We start from the raw sequence: 15,335 nt of genomic DNA, 5'->3' as shown, positions 1-15,335 counted from the left end.
GAGACAAACAGAAGAAAATCAATCTTGATAATACATCGACTGTATATGCATGTATTTCTAGTTACACACAGTTAAAGCCTTAAGCTGCTCTGTTTGCCATATGGCCCAGTCTTACTGTTATGATTATTTTTTCACATTGGGGTGCAGTAGATTGATATTACTGTTGAAATGGGAAAAAACAATCTCTGCACATGAGAAATGAGATTCTTCACAAGCTGCATGCTCCAGTTTTTACACAACTGCAGCAGTCGGACTCCTCCTGTCAGTTTGGGGGAGAGGAGAGAAAAGTGTGAAAAGACTAGAAAACAGCTGCAATGAGCACAAGGAATTACAATCAACTCGGGAGACTTGTCATAGAGAGTAAAACAATCCATTTTTGTGGCTCTTTTTTTCTCTACGTAGCAGTTTAGCTCCTAACAGTGTACAGCTGGCTTCAGTGTGAAACTACAGTATCTAAAAGTCTGCCAGTAAATTATCATTAACACTGATATAATATCACTGTGAAAACAAACGTTTACATAGATAGCATTGACTTAACAGATTGCCATTCTGGTATATCCTGTGTGTATGACAAGGTATTTTTCTGCAGGAAACATGAGCTTAAGATGGTGCAGACAGTAGTTTAATACACAACTATAACAAACTTCAATCACAGGATGTGTGCTGCCTTCAAATGTGAAATCTTGAAATCTTATTTTTGTATTTCCAATGTCTTTAGAGAATCTATAAAGACATCCAAAATGATCGTAAAGAGACACAAAACAACCACAAATGGATGCAAAACAATGACGAAAAGACTCAAAACGACCACACAGAGAAACAAATGACCTCAAAGAGACACAAATGAAATCAAAAAGATGTAAAACGACTACAAGCAAAGCATTTCGTGGTTTGGAGTCTCTTTCAGTCTGTGGCGCTTACCCCCATGTAGGAGGGCCAGGAGACCTATTGCATGTCTCTGCCCAGGGTAGGTGAAGCAGGAGGTGACAACTGGCAGAAACATGATTTACCTGCATTCTTGTGCTGCTCAGAGGATCAGATTACAGCTTCTAAACATGAGGTGGAACAATCTAGAAATGGTGAGCCCTTCTCTATGAGACGTGTGTTTGTGTTTGTTGTTTCCTCTTGAAGATCATAAGACAGATGACCCATAAAAGTATGAAGTATAATTAACTCCACACAAAGCTTAAAACAGTTGCAAGATCACAGGCCTATATTTTCACAGCTGGTTATCGAATTTTAATTACATTTATTGCCGTTTTCAAGAATAAAACAGGGATGAAAGGGGTGAACGTGAACAAAAGCAAAACTTAAAGGGGTCAGTGGGATGTAGAGTTCTTCTCAAACCTAACTTTCCTTCCTGTCCTTCTGTTAATGCTTTGTTTTTTTATTATAACAATAAACTGTTCTCAGGGAAAAATTTGTTTTTCTTTTTTCAAATGAACTTAGTGATGATGTGATCAGCTTTACTTCATTACTCATAGAGATAATCCAGATTCCTTCCACAGAAAAGATAAGTCATACAGCAGCACAAAATCCATCACACTAAAAGACCAAAACATAAAACCCAGCAAGTAACAACTAGTTTTACCACCTGATGTCTCATCTATTACAATGTTCAGAAGTACTTTCTTCATATTTGACTTTTTGCAGAAACGTCACAAATAGGAGAATCATTGGCAAAGTGTTTATTTTAATCCTTTTAAAATGACACAAAATAGACCATGTATGGAAAATAAAACGTCTCTCATTTCCATAATTAATATGAGGACCTCAGAAACCCACATCAGATGTACGAGTTGGCTACTACCTTCACTGATGTTATTCATCTCATAGTTCAAAGCAAATATGAATATTTCCCTTTCAGTTTGGTAACATTTGGTAACCCTAATCTTAATCCTTTTGGCAACGGTCCTACGTGTGAAAGTCAAGACGGCTGCTGTGCTAATGCACTTCAACAACTACCAGGCTGCTGCGTGCGTTTCCACATGCATCTCATCCATAAACTGAAAAAGACCGTTTTAATTTCATGACAATGCACGGACATGGGAAAACAAATGGAGAAAAAAAAACTCTTATTAAAAGCAGATAAAAAAGTATAATTCAGTGACCAAGTGAATGGAAATAAAAACCCAAAACATGTTCACCTTTGTATGAAAATTAGCACACGGCCAGAGGACATCAACTGCTAGTTCAACGGCTCTTATTAAAATTGAATTGACATGCAAGCTTACACAGTATACAACAGCTTTATGCTCTGATTATATCGTTGTTGAAATTTGGTTCAGAGAAGTTATTTCTTTCAATTTTGTCCAACTGAAAACTTTTCACAAGCACAGACAAAGTTCATCCAATGATCAATTTCTTAAAATCATTATACATTTGTATTTTGGCTCTGATTAGGCAGTTCACTCACCTACAGCCTTATGTGAACAGACTCAGTGCCAGCTGCAGCCCGGTGGGACATCACACTCACAAAATTCACTTCAGTAACTCTGCGTTGAGCTATCGATATAAGTAGAGGTTTGGCAGCAGCTACAACCACATACAGTCAGTAAAGGGACAAAAAGAAAAAGCGGCCGGCCTCAAAGAAGTGCTGCAGACAAATAACACGGTACCATACCAGTATAGCAACACATTGATCAGTGTTTAAAAAAAAGTTACAAAAACGCTTTCCTATAAAAATATATTGTTAAATATACAAGACATGCATGTTAGAAATATATGACGGACCAAACACAACACAAAACAACTTATTTCCACAAGCAAAAAAAACAAACAAAACAAGTTAACCCTGTATTATCAGCATTAAATGTTCAACTTTTGTTGTTAAAATAAGTTCAAGTTTCTTTTTTTATCGTTTAAACACTTCATTGTTCAAATGGGCAAATTATGCTAAAAAAAAACATTAGAGAAACAGGATTAAATTGAGGTTTGATTTTTTTTTATCAGTTTTCTCCAGCACAAAAATGATTTGTTGATTAATCGATGAGTTGATTGATAGAAAAACAGTAAAAATGTTTAAAAAGTCGCAACCTAAAATTTTGAGGTTTTGGTTTCAGTATCAATATCATGTAACATCCATTTCATTATTGTGTAATAAACCGAATTGTTTAAAAAAAAGAATCAACCAAATATCTTTCTTTTCTTTTCTGTTACTGTAAAGATCAGGTGCAGTGCTACGTCTGCAACGTATGACTGTTGGGATTAAAACTAGGATATGAGTCACTTAAAAAGTGACTTATCAGTGCATGTATCTTTTTTATTTTTTTTTTATTTTAACTTGTTTACTACATAGACTTTTCTTGACTGGCAGTGGAGTGCTACGACTTACAGCTATGGAAAAGTTAAAAACACAACTTTTAGCTCTAAGCCACAGAGTGTCGCATTTCAAACAAATTCTCTGAAGCCATAAAGTACAACAGCTGGAGCTGCGCAGTACTGCTGGTTTGGAAAATAAAGAAAAAAACAAGGACATGATGTGTTTGTTGGTTGCCGTGTTGATCGATTGTCGACACCAATTTAGGGATAACAGGGCTCATTTGTTACTCTTATTGATTCCTCCATCATTTCTTACATAAACCACTATAGATATGTTGCGAGGCTCTCGACATGACAGCACAGATCCGATGCACACCGTACCAATACGATTCACAATCACAGCGAAATACAACTCTACACCACAGTCATGTGCTATCAGGACTCAAAACTGAAAAGCATACTTGTCTAAAGTCACTAAAATGTTAGCAAAAAAAAGTACAGATAAACCAAATATATATATATATTCCATAATATCCACTTTTAAAACATTTGTATTCAAAATACATTATTTTTTTTCAAGTCAAACCTATGAAATTGTCTTTGGTCAAGAAAAATATCTTAAAAACTACAGGCTATCAATGTTATTGTACAGGAATGAAACAAAAATGTACTCGAGATCATGTAACTGATCAAAAGGGGGGAGACTGATACCAAGTATCTAATCATTTTACATTTGGAGTGCTCCAAATATTTAAAGTGCTTCTGCATTATTCCCTCAGCATTTAATGTGAAAGAAACATCCATCATAGTAAGGCAGATTGGTTTCATCGACTTAACTGTACTCTGAAAATATATATCCATTTGTTCAGAGGAGAAAGGACACCAAGAGTGGAGAGAGATATAAGTGTACTCGGGCACAAGTAGAGGACGAGCCCCCAGAAAGATGATTATCAATCAACGCCAAAGAGAGATGTCAGAGCAAAATGTTAAAAGATTGTGAGAGTATCATCACAGCTGTTGATATAAAACTGGGTGAATAAAAAAAATAGCAGCCTATTCACACTCCATCTAATGATGCCTTTTTCATACAGCTGGAGACGTAAGAGAGGACGTAAGTTAAGACAAGGGAAGAGTGTCTTTATAAGGGACCTGCAGTGGAGGGGGTGTGGGGGTGATGAGGGCGACACGAGGAGAGATCCTGGAAAAGCTCACAATCCATCCACTTCCCGTTTGCTGTAGTGGAGTCATGATGTCTGGAGGTCAGGGTGTATCAGTTGCTCTTCTCCTGAACATGCAGCAGCTGTTCTCGTTGGGACAAATTCCCGGGGCTCCTTTAAGACACCAGCATGTCACTATGGTGCTCTTTGTGGTGTACTGTCACCTGCTGGTATGGTCGTCTCAGGCCACACCTGCCCGTCCTGGTTAGGAGGTTTTCCCCACTATCGGGTTGTCCCTGAAACAGAAAAGGATAAGGTGCAGCTACGTTCACATCACATTTACAAATAAAAAGTTACACATTCAAAGTCATGCACCACATACGGATTGAAAATTAATCCATAAAAAGTTTGATCAAGCAATACGCACAAACACACGTTACATATGTATTACAGTACCAATGTAAGTAACAGCAGTTCAGACTTACAGGCTGCCGTACTGCGCTGTGGTGTCGTTCCTGATGTTGTGCTGCATCTGAAGTTCCTCCATGACGTTGCGGAGCTGTTTGAGTGTCTGAAAGGTCTCTTTGGGTTCCTGAATGGTGAACTTGGAGTATTCCTCCTGCTCCCGCTGAGGGCCCTGGTACACCGCCATGCTGGCACATGCATCTATGCAGAGGACAAATATCATTAGACAGTGCAGCTGAAGGGTCGGGTTGTGCTCAATCAGAACTAGTTCAGACGCTCGTTTTGTGTGCAAAGTTTGAATTGTCAGGTTTGAAAATTTACAGAAATGGTGAGACACTGTCGCCTCTAATGCAACGCCTCTAACACTCTTAAATTAAACAGTGAGAAAACATGACATCAGATGAACACTGTAGGCACTGTAGCCATTGTCCCCCAGTTTTAGCGAAGTGAACTAATCAGACAAGTTAACATAAGTCAGTTCTGTAATATAACCAGCTTCAAATCTTGACTGTTTTGCTGAACTTTTGCCTTTAGTCTGATCTTCATGGACCCCAGGAAGAATAGCTGCTATGATTTAGCAGCTAATGGGGATACAAACAAACATGTAAGTAAACTTCAGTAAGAGACACCTGCTCATTTGGATTGAGATCAGGTGACTGATTTTGCCTGTCAAGAGTATTCAAATACAAAATGGAAAGACTCTGTATAAAAGGGCTATTCGCCCAACATAGATGTGTTGGATGAACAGCCTGAAGGTTGGCACTGTCTTTTTTGAATTAGTAGTTGAAACAATGACACACATGCCATGTCATGTCTGTTTCACAAGGTCTAGTTAAGCGTAGATATATGGTCACGCATGTAATGTATAAATCATTAATACAGGTCATTATCTCTAACAATGACGTAATGTTCCAGGAACCCAATAATGCTCTGGAGCAGTTTTTCTAACATTTGAGTGTAATCATCAAAACCTGCTAATAAACAGACTCAGTACTTTATGAACAGGCACTGACCCTCCATGTCCTGGAGTTTGGTATCGTTTGAAGAAAGAAGGGAGAAAATTCTCTCTGTTTCCCGGTCACAGTCTATGTCAAGCTGCAGGTTGGCCAGCATGGTGCTGAAACAGGAGAGAAGAGAAGTGAAGGAAAAATTCTGAGCAGGAATGAATAACAGAGAGAACAATGCAGTGGAATCCGCCTGTATGGATCAATCAAAAAGCTTGGAACAGAATCATTCCTATACAAATGTTTGCTAGTTTGCATTTTGCTAGTTAGTGTATGACACAAGAAAATTAAATTAATTGGATATTTATTGGGGTAAAAATCAAAAAGGCCACATGCCTGTCTCCAAAGTAGTGAGGGCCTAATGAGCATTTTCTGCTTATTTTATGTTGTAGTACAAAACTGAACTCAAACAATTATCAAATAAAGTTTGCTTTATTTCCTACAAAAGGTCCCTGAAAGAGTTCCAGCAGTGGAAAAGGGATATTGGTCAAATATTTCAAACTTAAAGAAATTGCTGTGTTGACATGGTAGTTCTTTGGTTTTCATGTGTCGATCCACAACAAAAAAACCCCAATCTGTTTATGGCAACAGACGGCGAGTGTTTTGCAGCTGCTGTAAAACAGCCCACCAACTTTGTCAACTTGCCATTTTTGAGTTGAGTGTTTTCAAATCTGCTCTTTCCACACAACGTGACTGTTTTCGTTCCCCACAGCTCTACTCTTGGACTGAGCACCTACAAGATTGGTCAAATTTACCACCAGTGGCAGGGTTTCAAAACGGCAGTGAACGATTTTATGAAGTGTTTATTGCGATCTGCAACACATGCCCCACGAAAGAGCAGCAAGAATACTGAATACTTTATAGATGATATACTTCTTTTCCTGCTGGTGGTGATGATGATGACAATGCAGAGGAAAGACTCACGCTGTGCAGGGCTTGCAGCCTGGTGCGTTGTTACTCTGGTTTTTGCAGCACTGCCAGGCTCCACTGGTGAAATTTGATGGGTGGAAGGTGGCTAGGCGTCCCTCATTGCAGCGACTGACCTGGCCTAGGACCTCCAACCACTCACTGGCCTCTACACAGTTTCCTGCTTGCACATACAGAGGCTTCTCAGAGTGGACCACCTGAAACATCTGACACAAGAGAGAGAGCAAAGAAGTTTTTTTCCCCCCACTCTGTTAAAGATATCATTTCCAGGTAATTTCCATAACACTTTTACAATCTCATGTAAAATAGTAACAAACAGGTTGGAGCTGCCCTCAGACCACTAATGACTTTAACATTTCACCTGCAACAACCTGCGAGCAATTTTGTTTCACATTAAAGTGACAAACAACTTACTCGTCTGCTGACGTCAAAAGTTTGAAACCATTTACACTCATTTAGCAGATGTCAGCGAACGCTCACAAGACTATCAATATTATATTTCATCATTTGTTTATTTTAACTTCAGGAAATTGTTATAAGGCTAAAATTTCCATTACAAGGGGGCCAGATTTTAGAAGTGATGACTGAACATCTGAGGGGAATTCGCTTACATTTTTGCGGTTAAAGGCACTTTCATCCAGTTTCTCCACCGCCTGGATATTTTTGACATTGATGGTGCAGAGGGCCTCTTTCCCTGGAAAGCAGAAGTTATTCCGTCAAGTTTATGTCAAGAATAATACACTGGACTGTCAGAAGTATCAATGAGCTATATTTTAGCCTGCTGTTTGGTGTTAAACACAAATTACACTATGTAAAGAAGGTGTATGTAAAGGTCCACACCTTTCAATATTTTAATAGTACAAGCGTTTGTTTTCCTGAGAATAATAACATTAATTACTGTTGAAATTAACATTGCCAGGTGCCTCCCATGATAAACGTTAGCATAGTATGTCATTAAGTGATGGGTCAGACCCACGTGTACCCTTCAAACATCCCACTTCTTATGGTGACTTCTCCCCTGAGAGCATCTAGACTGTTTTTGATTTCATACACTGAATTGTCTGTATTCATTCTTTATCTTTTCTAGAATTTGTGTGTAGTGACACAAGTTCTTCCTGGTAGATCTTGACACCACAAGTCATAATTAAATACAGAAAATTACTCTAATTTATCATCACACATCACTCTTCACCATTTCCTGAAATCCCGTGAGAGGATTTTATTTACTTTAAAAAGCACTCCTAACTTAAGTATGTGTGATAGTGACCCAAATGTCATCAATCAGTTAAGGCAGAGTAAACACAGTTAACTGACTTGTGACCCTGGGGGGGTGGTACTGAGGAGCAGTTTCCATCACAACTAATTAGGTCATAAGTTTGAGTAGTTTGTGAATTAATTAAACTTTATCAATATTTTCTGTTACTTTTAATAGGCATGTACAACAAGACATTATGAACATCTTAGCGAACAGCACAAAGTCATCTCCTGTTAGTTTTATCTTATATTACACTACGAGTTTTGCTGAAAAATGTATTTGGTTGGAGTAATTAAATGATAGATACTGGTCTCACCTTTATGTTTGTGGTAGGAGAGCTCCCTGCTGGTCACTCTGAGCCATCTTTTTTTGAAGTTTTTCTTTCCAAGGCGTTTTCTCCCTTGGGTCCGTTTCTGTACTTCCCTGTAGGTATATACACAAGATTGAGGCTCAAAAACTTTATTTTCAGCATTTTCTTTTTGTTATGTTTAAAAAACTTTCGATAACTGTGGATAAGAAAAAAAAAATCTGATCTGACTTAAAAATGCTGGAACAAGGCTCCAGTTACAATGGAAAATCTGATCTGATTCAAAGCTTAAAGCAACAACGTTTATTACAGTTTCATGGTCATTGAGAAAATTTGTCAATCAATGCCTGAGTCTAAATTGAATATTGGAAAATCTAAGATCCAGCACTTTTGCTTCACCCATACTAACTACAACACTATAATTTTTTTTTTTTAATGTGCCTATTGCAACTCTTTTAGTATCTCATGTTCACTCTGAAAGATTATTTACTGTAGCTCAGGGAAACAGTTAAGGCTGTATAGGCTGGGTTTCATACTTTACAACAATGACTGCCCTCTTCTGAAGAGAGAAAATGATGTCTGCCTGGTTAAAGTCTGATAAGGAACTTCAGACACGGTCACAATAAAAGCAGACCGCTTCAATTTTGTAGGGAAGAATGGTTAAAGAAGAAACATGACCTTTTCTCATTAGGCTCCTAATGAACACTCACCCCTCCTTGAGAACCCAGGCATCCTCCAGCCCACTAGACTCCTTGCTGACGTTGGAGGAGATCTCATCCAGAAACTGGAAAACAGAATCGACATCGATATCAGCGCTACTCATTCGAAATGATGAACAAATACAGAAACGTTCACATTTTGCAGACCTTTGAGTATATCAGCAAATACCTTTTTAACTTTCTCGATACACTTGTCCTCTTGGAATGATTTGAAGAAGTCATACATGTAGGTTTCTTTGAAACTAGACTGAAAAGAGACATGTGACAGGTATAAAAATTTTTTATTTAACTACTACATAATCAAAAACATCAAGTCCTAGTCGTTACCTACTCGTTACCCCTGTATTTTTAACATTATTCAGCATTATTCTAAACAAGAAATTACACTTTGCTCAGACCAGACTAAAGTCTCCTCATCATGAGAAGAACGATAAGAAGGACTCTTCATCCTTCTTATCATTCTCACTGTTATATAGCTACTGTTAATCTTACCAGTTTTTTTGATAAACTACCCCAGCTGCCCAGAGTCTGGATGGTTTTTGAGATGAGTGTGAGTGTTCGGGAAATCTCAGGATCCTAAAATTGAAGAAAATATAGAATAAACAGCAATGTATAGGTCAAGTGTGAATTTGGTGTGTTGTGTTGCCAGGGGCCAGGCACTTACAGGATGATGGGAGCGGAGCTGGAAGGAGTGTGGAGAGAGAACAGCAACAGCGAAGAACCGCAGGAACACAAAGCTGCTAACAGCTGAGTACTGAACATGAGGGTCAACTGTCAAGAGAAAGAGAACAAGAAATAAGCAAGTCTCTCAAAGCATTCGGAAAAACTGTGCGACCAGAGTGTGACCTTTATTACCATCAGCTTACTATGAGTGTTTCTGTCATGACTATTCAGGGAGAGCACAGAAAGAAAAAAAAAAAAAAAAAAAACTACTAAAGATGAAACTCCTGTTAAGCTTTGGCTCCACCTTGTGGTAGACATATATACTAACACATGAACAGACTATAAAAGCTCAGTCATTTTATCTGTTAAAAGACTTATATAAGGTATAAACACTAAATAATGCAGCAGAAAGTGAAACAAAAACATTAAAAAATGAATATGAATATATAGAAACTGAAATGAGTCAATAAATTGTAAAATAATTTGGAACAATAAACTGGTGAACTGTCTCAGAGTAATAGAAATATAGAGACAACACATTTTATTAGTAAAATGATGACAGATATACACAGATTTTTTTTATGCACATGTGTCTGGATGGGTTTTTTTTTTTTAGATGCCTGGATTGTCATTTCTCTGACTAAGTGGCTGCAAAGACACAACAGTCTCTCATACAGGCTCTTGCTTTTACCTGGGAAACGTTTGCAGGCCAATTGTCTCAGTGACCTGAAGACGTCACACATGAGTGTGGGACAGCTGGAACTGGACTGGGTGATGGAGGAAAAGACCTTATGGACATAACCCTGTAGATTCTCCTGCAGAGTTTACAAGAACATTAGTTCTAATTACTCTACATATAGAAACAGACAGACATCTTAAAATAAAGACAAAATAAAGACAGAAATTTTGTTTCATGAGAGATAGACAGTATGTTATTAGCCTGTGTGTAGACAGGTTTGTAAGAGACGAGTACATTTACCTTGTTGACCTCTACGTTGTCACCTTCCTTTAGTTTAATAGGGTCTATCTCACATGTTTTGTTGGATTCACAAATCTATGTAAGGTTAAAAGGAAAAACAACAACAACAAAGAATTAGGTTCATGCCAAATGTAGTAATGAGAAATGAAGAGTTTGCATTCAGAATTTAGAATTAAATACTCCATTTAATAAAGATAGAATGAGAGATAAATGACTAAATATGAAGACAACCAAACATACAATATGGCATATGGTTAGACCATCAAAAAGCCCAAAAAATTATGACTGATCAAAAAAATTACAATTTCATTATAGTAATGCTATTTAGAGGAAATTATAGAAAAACAGTTTCAACAAATGGTTTATGCAGTAGCCTGGAAAAACTCCAAACCTACCAATTACATCTGCACATCTGCTTGCTTACAGTGGAAAGTGGAGTTTTCCATATTGACCTCAGTGACTCATGCCTATTCTGGCATCTGGATATGTGTATGTATGTGTGTGTGTGTGTGTGTGTGTCCTTGTTAGTAATCTTAGTCATACCTCATCTATTACAGGCTTCAGGGTAACTGCCAGGTAATTCTTTCCCACAATCTTCATCATGTCATCAATGCAGCGTGTTGCCAGTGAGTTGCCACGGAATATAGTGTTAGCCTCCCTGTATGGACACAAAAATACCAACCAGATATTAAAACCATTTTTGACCACAAAAAGAAACATCATTCATTTAACATCATTTCACAATTTTTTTTTTTTTTTTATATTGTCATAGTTCTGAAACAAATGAGGTAATCCTAATTAAACTACTCCTTGTGTTTCAGTATTCAAAGTTTTGACAGTCCAGCGCTTCTTAAAAAAAATCTGTGTTTTTATGACCTTGGTCTAATTTTTGTTGTTATGGCCATCATTCCCTACAAAGCTTTTAGTGTCCAGGTAAGGCATTTTATCTAGATACTAAGCTTTACAAGTTTATTAAAGTTAAAATAAAGGTAAGATGAGAATCCATCTTTAAATGTCTATTAATTTCCAGCGCTGTTTCCTGTTTTCTAACTTAATTTTTGTTCATGATGGCAGAAACTAAGTCACACACACAGGTTGTCAAAAAAGGAACTTAGCTTAAAGCTTTCAAAAAAATAAGAGAAGTAACAATGTGGTCATGACATCTCTCTGTACATGTGTCTGCTTACATACCAGTGTGTACCTGTACTGTGTGTTGTGAATGTGTGAGGACTCACTGAGTGTTGTCCAGCTCTAGCGCTGCCACAGCAGAAACAAAAGGCACAAAGCGATTGTGGTGGAGCAGCAGTCGAACCACAGGCAGAACAGCCTCATATCGCTCTCTGTAGATGTCCCCCAAGATGTGTGCTGCTGACGCTGAGATGGGCTGAAGGAGGCAAAGAGAGCAGAAAGTGCAAGGGTGAAAAGGGGAAATGCACCAATTGAAGAGAGGGAAGTAATCGCGACACAAAACAATGTGCGACTAATCAATTCCATGATTATTTATCAATATAGTTCAGAAACATTAGACTGAGGTGACTGAGCTACACAAAGGAAAGCTACACCACCAGGAATTATATATAATAGGAGCCCCAGAATGATTTCAGTGTACACTGGCCTAGATTCTGATATTGCCTGAAATTAAAAATGTACAGCTGTGTAAATTCTTTCTTAAAGGTTTTCCCTCCATCTTAGGATCCACTGCAACTTCAGCTTTTGCCTTACCTTCACATCTGGGGATTTGAGCAGCAGGTTGCAGAGTGGTGTGTAGCAGGCAGATGGCAGCACCGTGTCTTCTATGTAGGTCAGCTTCAAACGCAAGGATCCTAAATCATCAGACTTGGACTTGCTGCCGTTCCCTTTAGGCTGGAGGAGATACCTGTTACACCACAGGGAGACAAACGGCTTGTTAGTGCGCTGTGCAGTGAGGAAACAATACTGTACGTCACCATAATTAACCAGGCTGCTTGAAAACAGAGGGATTTTGCAATGTAACCTCGGAAGACACTAAGATCAACTGTTTGAGGAACGCAGGTGAGTGACCGTCAGTTATGCCACAGGCTGGACACTTCAGCTCACCTCCAGATAACGCAACAGTAAATGTTTTCACCCTGAACTACTGCTCTCTGCATCGCTATGGACACTATTCACAACCACAGCCATGTACACAGTACACTGTATACTGTGTATAAAATTACATACAGGCCAAATAAATAAGGAAATAGATGCTGATCCTGATCCTGTTGTCCTGAAACCAGCTGCTCAGCACAGCAGAAACCAACTGAGTCATTGATTACAGGCAAAAAAAAAGACAGGTAAAGGGAAAACAGAGAGTATCTACACATGGGAAAACCATGGCAAAAAAAATATGTGATAAGTTATGCATACAACTACCTTTCTGCATTAAAAAATGACAGGATGAACATGTTGGTTGGAAAATACTTTCTGGACACAGCGCTGTGAACGAACACACTGCGCTGTTTAAAAGCTGTTATAAAACCAGCACAGAGATACATAAGCACCGTATAGAGACAATGAACATGAGAAATACTGCAGTATAGATAGTAATATTTAAATGAGAGACTTTATGTAAACACTGGAGCTTATATATCGCTGTTTTCTAACTGGGGCAGTGTTGCCTTTAGACAGAAATTAGCATCGCAAAGCTTTTAAAGGTTTAATCGACAAGCATGAGAGCTCCTTATAAACAGAAAACAAAACCAAAAAAGTATATCCATAAATGTTAGGGCTTCTGTTCAAATAGTGCATAATGTATAAGGTATAATGTATGCACAATACATAATTGCAGATTTCATTAATACAACTAGAAGATGTTTTGCTGTATCTACTGTCACCTTGAAGCGTCACTAAGATGAAGGCAGCTCAAACTTTATGTTAAAGGGGTTTCTAAGTACTACTCGAAAAAGCTAATGCCTTCCTGTATATGCCACATAAATCAGACAGCTGTCTTTGCTATCTACTTACTTTACAGTTGTTTTAACAATTGTGGTGGACTGGATAATTTCCACTTAAAATCAACGGGTTTGTTCACTTTGTTTGAAGAGAATATTGTTCATCTGTCTGCTGCATGCACATCTCCTTAGAAGCCAACAGGTGGAGCAAAACACAAAACGATTCAATGTAGAGTTGAGCTGCAGTACTTCAAAAGCTGCAGCTATGTACTATAGGTTCGTTCATAAGCTGCTTTATCTGTAATCATGGTAAACAGGCACAGAGACATTTCTCTGAAGAAGTCACCTGATCACCTGCATCGAATCTATGAAGCTGAGCCGTTTCTATGTGTGCTACATGGACGATTTCCAGCATAAACACAAGATATGAGGTATTGCCACCATGCAAAAAGCCACCCACGCACTCAACTCACAGCCCTCATGTACCAACAGATTGCTATCTGGCATAATCCCACATCACCTACACTGACGCAAAGCAGGGAAACACCCACACAATGGAAAAACTGCTGAACACTGAGAAATCTAGGAAGATTTTCAAATCACCTGCTTCTTGGCACGGAGAACTTAACAGTACAAGTTGTTATAATGGATAAGCAGGATGCAGATTCCAATGTAAGAGGCTCCACCTCACCTCCTGTAAAGACCTGATCTAGTTAAGAGGAAGCTGACTGAGTCATGACGTCAGATTGACAGTTTCTGCCTGGTTTTGTGTAATGAAAAAAATCTAATACTTTTTTTTAAGAAACAAACACATCAGAATTTGTTCTGGATACAAAAATAACAACCTGGACTTATTTTTCTCATTGTCCCTTCTTTATGTTTGCACTTTCCAATAATTTCAACCAAGATGACGGGTTCCTGTCTGTACTAAAACAAAAACCATAGGAAAAAAAAATCATCAGGTCTTTGGTAGTTAGAAACTTGAGCCAATACTGGTCTATGTATGCAGCACAGGTCTCGGAGTTTCATATTATCTACCCCCAGAAATCTAAAATGGGCCTTTTCATTTTCAGCCCTCGTAGTACATGAAAGCCTTCAGGACAGAACAACAGGCCTGTGTATGACAGAAGATTTGACAGTATGAAGCTTTTAAGAGAGTGTGGCAGCTTTTTCAAGCTTCTTGAATTATGACTTCATTAAAAAAAAAATGATTTGGTTCTGCAAATCAATTTTTAAACATGCAAGATTAGTGTTAAGACAGATAGACAGATAATAGGGGTGTAACACACTGCTACTATCTGTATGCTTATGTGTGGATTCCTCATAATTACATTTGTAAGTTTAGCTGCGCACAAAAAAAGACAAAACAAAATAATTTCTTGACTATGTGTCTAAAATAATCAAATTATAAAGAATAAACTTGTATTTGAACCCCACCTTGTAAATCAAAGTCTGACGTGAGTCTAAATAAAAGCTGTGCAAATATTAAGGGTCTGGATGGTCACCAGTCAGAAGAGCTCATTCAATCAGATGGATATGACACGAGATCTGGAGTTATAAGAGGAGTCTTTTTTATGTTGTCTAAACGGATTTATGAATGTTTAAATACTCTAATACTGTGTTCAGCAGATTGTAGCAGTGTGTGTCTCGATTTGACTGAATAAGACTCTGTGAAAGAAGAGGTCTGAC

General features: G+C 38.1%; 1 protein-coding gene across 1 annotated transcript in view; it reads right to left on the bottom strand.

The window, feature by feature from the left end:
* Positions 1-604: 604 nt before the first annotated feature.
* rasa2 (RAS p21 protein activator 2) overlaps positions 605-15,335 on the bottom strand; it is a 32,366-nt gene continuing 17,635 nt past the window's right edge. The window contains exons 10-24 of the mRNA XM_056373735.1: positions 12,460-12,613; positions 11,973-12,121; positions 11,281-11,395; positions 10,738-10,812; positions 10,450-10,573; positions 9,760-9,866; positions 9,588-9,671; positions 9,265-9,342; positions 9,087-9,160; positions 8,386-8,492; positions 7,426-7,508; positions 6,812-7,020; positions 5,897-6,000; positions 4,904-5,084; positions 605-4,714 (exon numbers count right to left, since the gene is read on the bottom strand). Of these exons, the coding sequence (XP_056229710.1) occupies positions 4,684-4,714; positions 4,904-5,084; positions 5,897-6,000; positions 6,812-7,020; positions 7,426-7,508; positions 8,386-8,492; positions 9,087-9,160; positions 9,265-9,342; positions 9,588-9,671; positions 9,760-9,866; positions 10,450-10,573; positions 10,738-10,812; positions 11,281-11,395; positions 11,973-12,121; positions 12,460-12,613 (1,675 nt within the window). The 3' untranslated portion in view covers positions 605-4,683. The remainder of the gene's footprint in view (positions 4,715-4,903; positions 5,085-5,896; positions 6,001-6,811; positions 7,021-7,425; positions 7,509-8,385; positions 8,493-9,086; positions 9,161-9,264; positions 9,343-9,587; positions 9,672-9,759; positions 9,867-10,449; positions 10,574-10,737; positions 10,813-11,280; positions 11,396-11,972; positions 12,122-12,459; positions 12,614-15,335) is intronic.

Source organism: Seriola aureovittata, chromosome 4 (assembly GCF_021018895.1).
Source record: "Seriola aureovittata isolate HTS-2021-v1 ecotype China chromosome 4, ASM2101889v1, whole genome shotgun sequence".
In the NCBI taxonomy this organism is placed as follows: Eukaryota; Metazoa; Chordata; class Actinopteri; order Carangiformes; family Carangidae; genus Seriola; species Seriola aureovittata.
The sequence above is the reverse complement of the archived record's forward strand: the minus strand, read 5'-3'. Positions and strand labels throughout refer to the sequence as shown.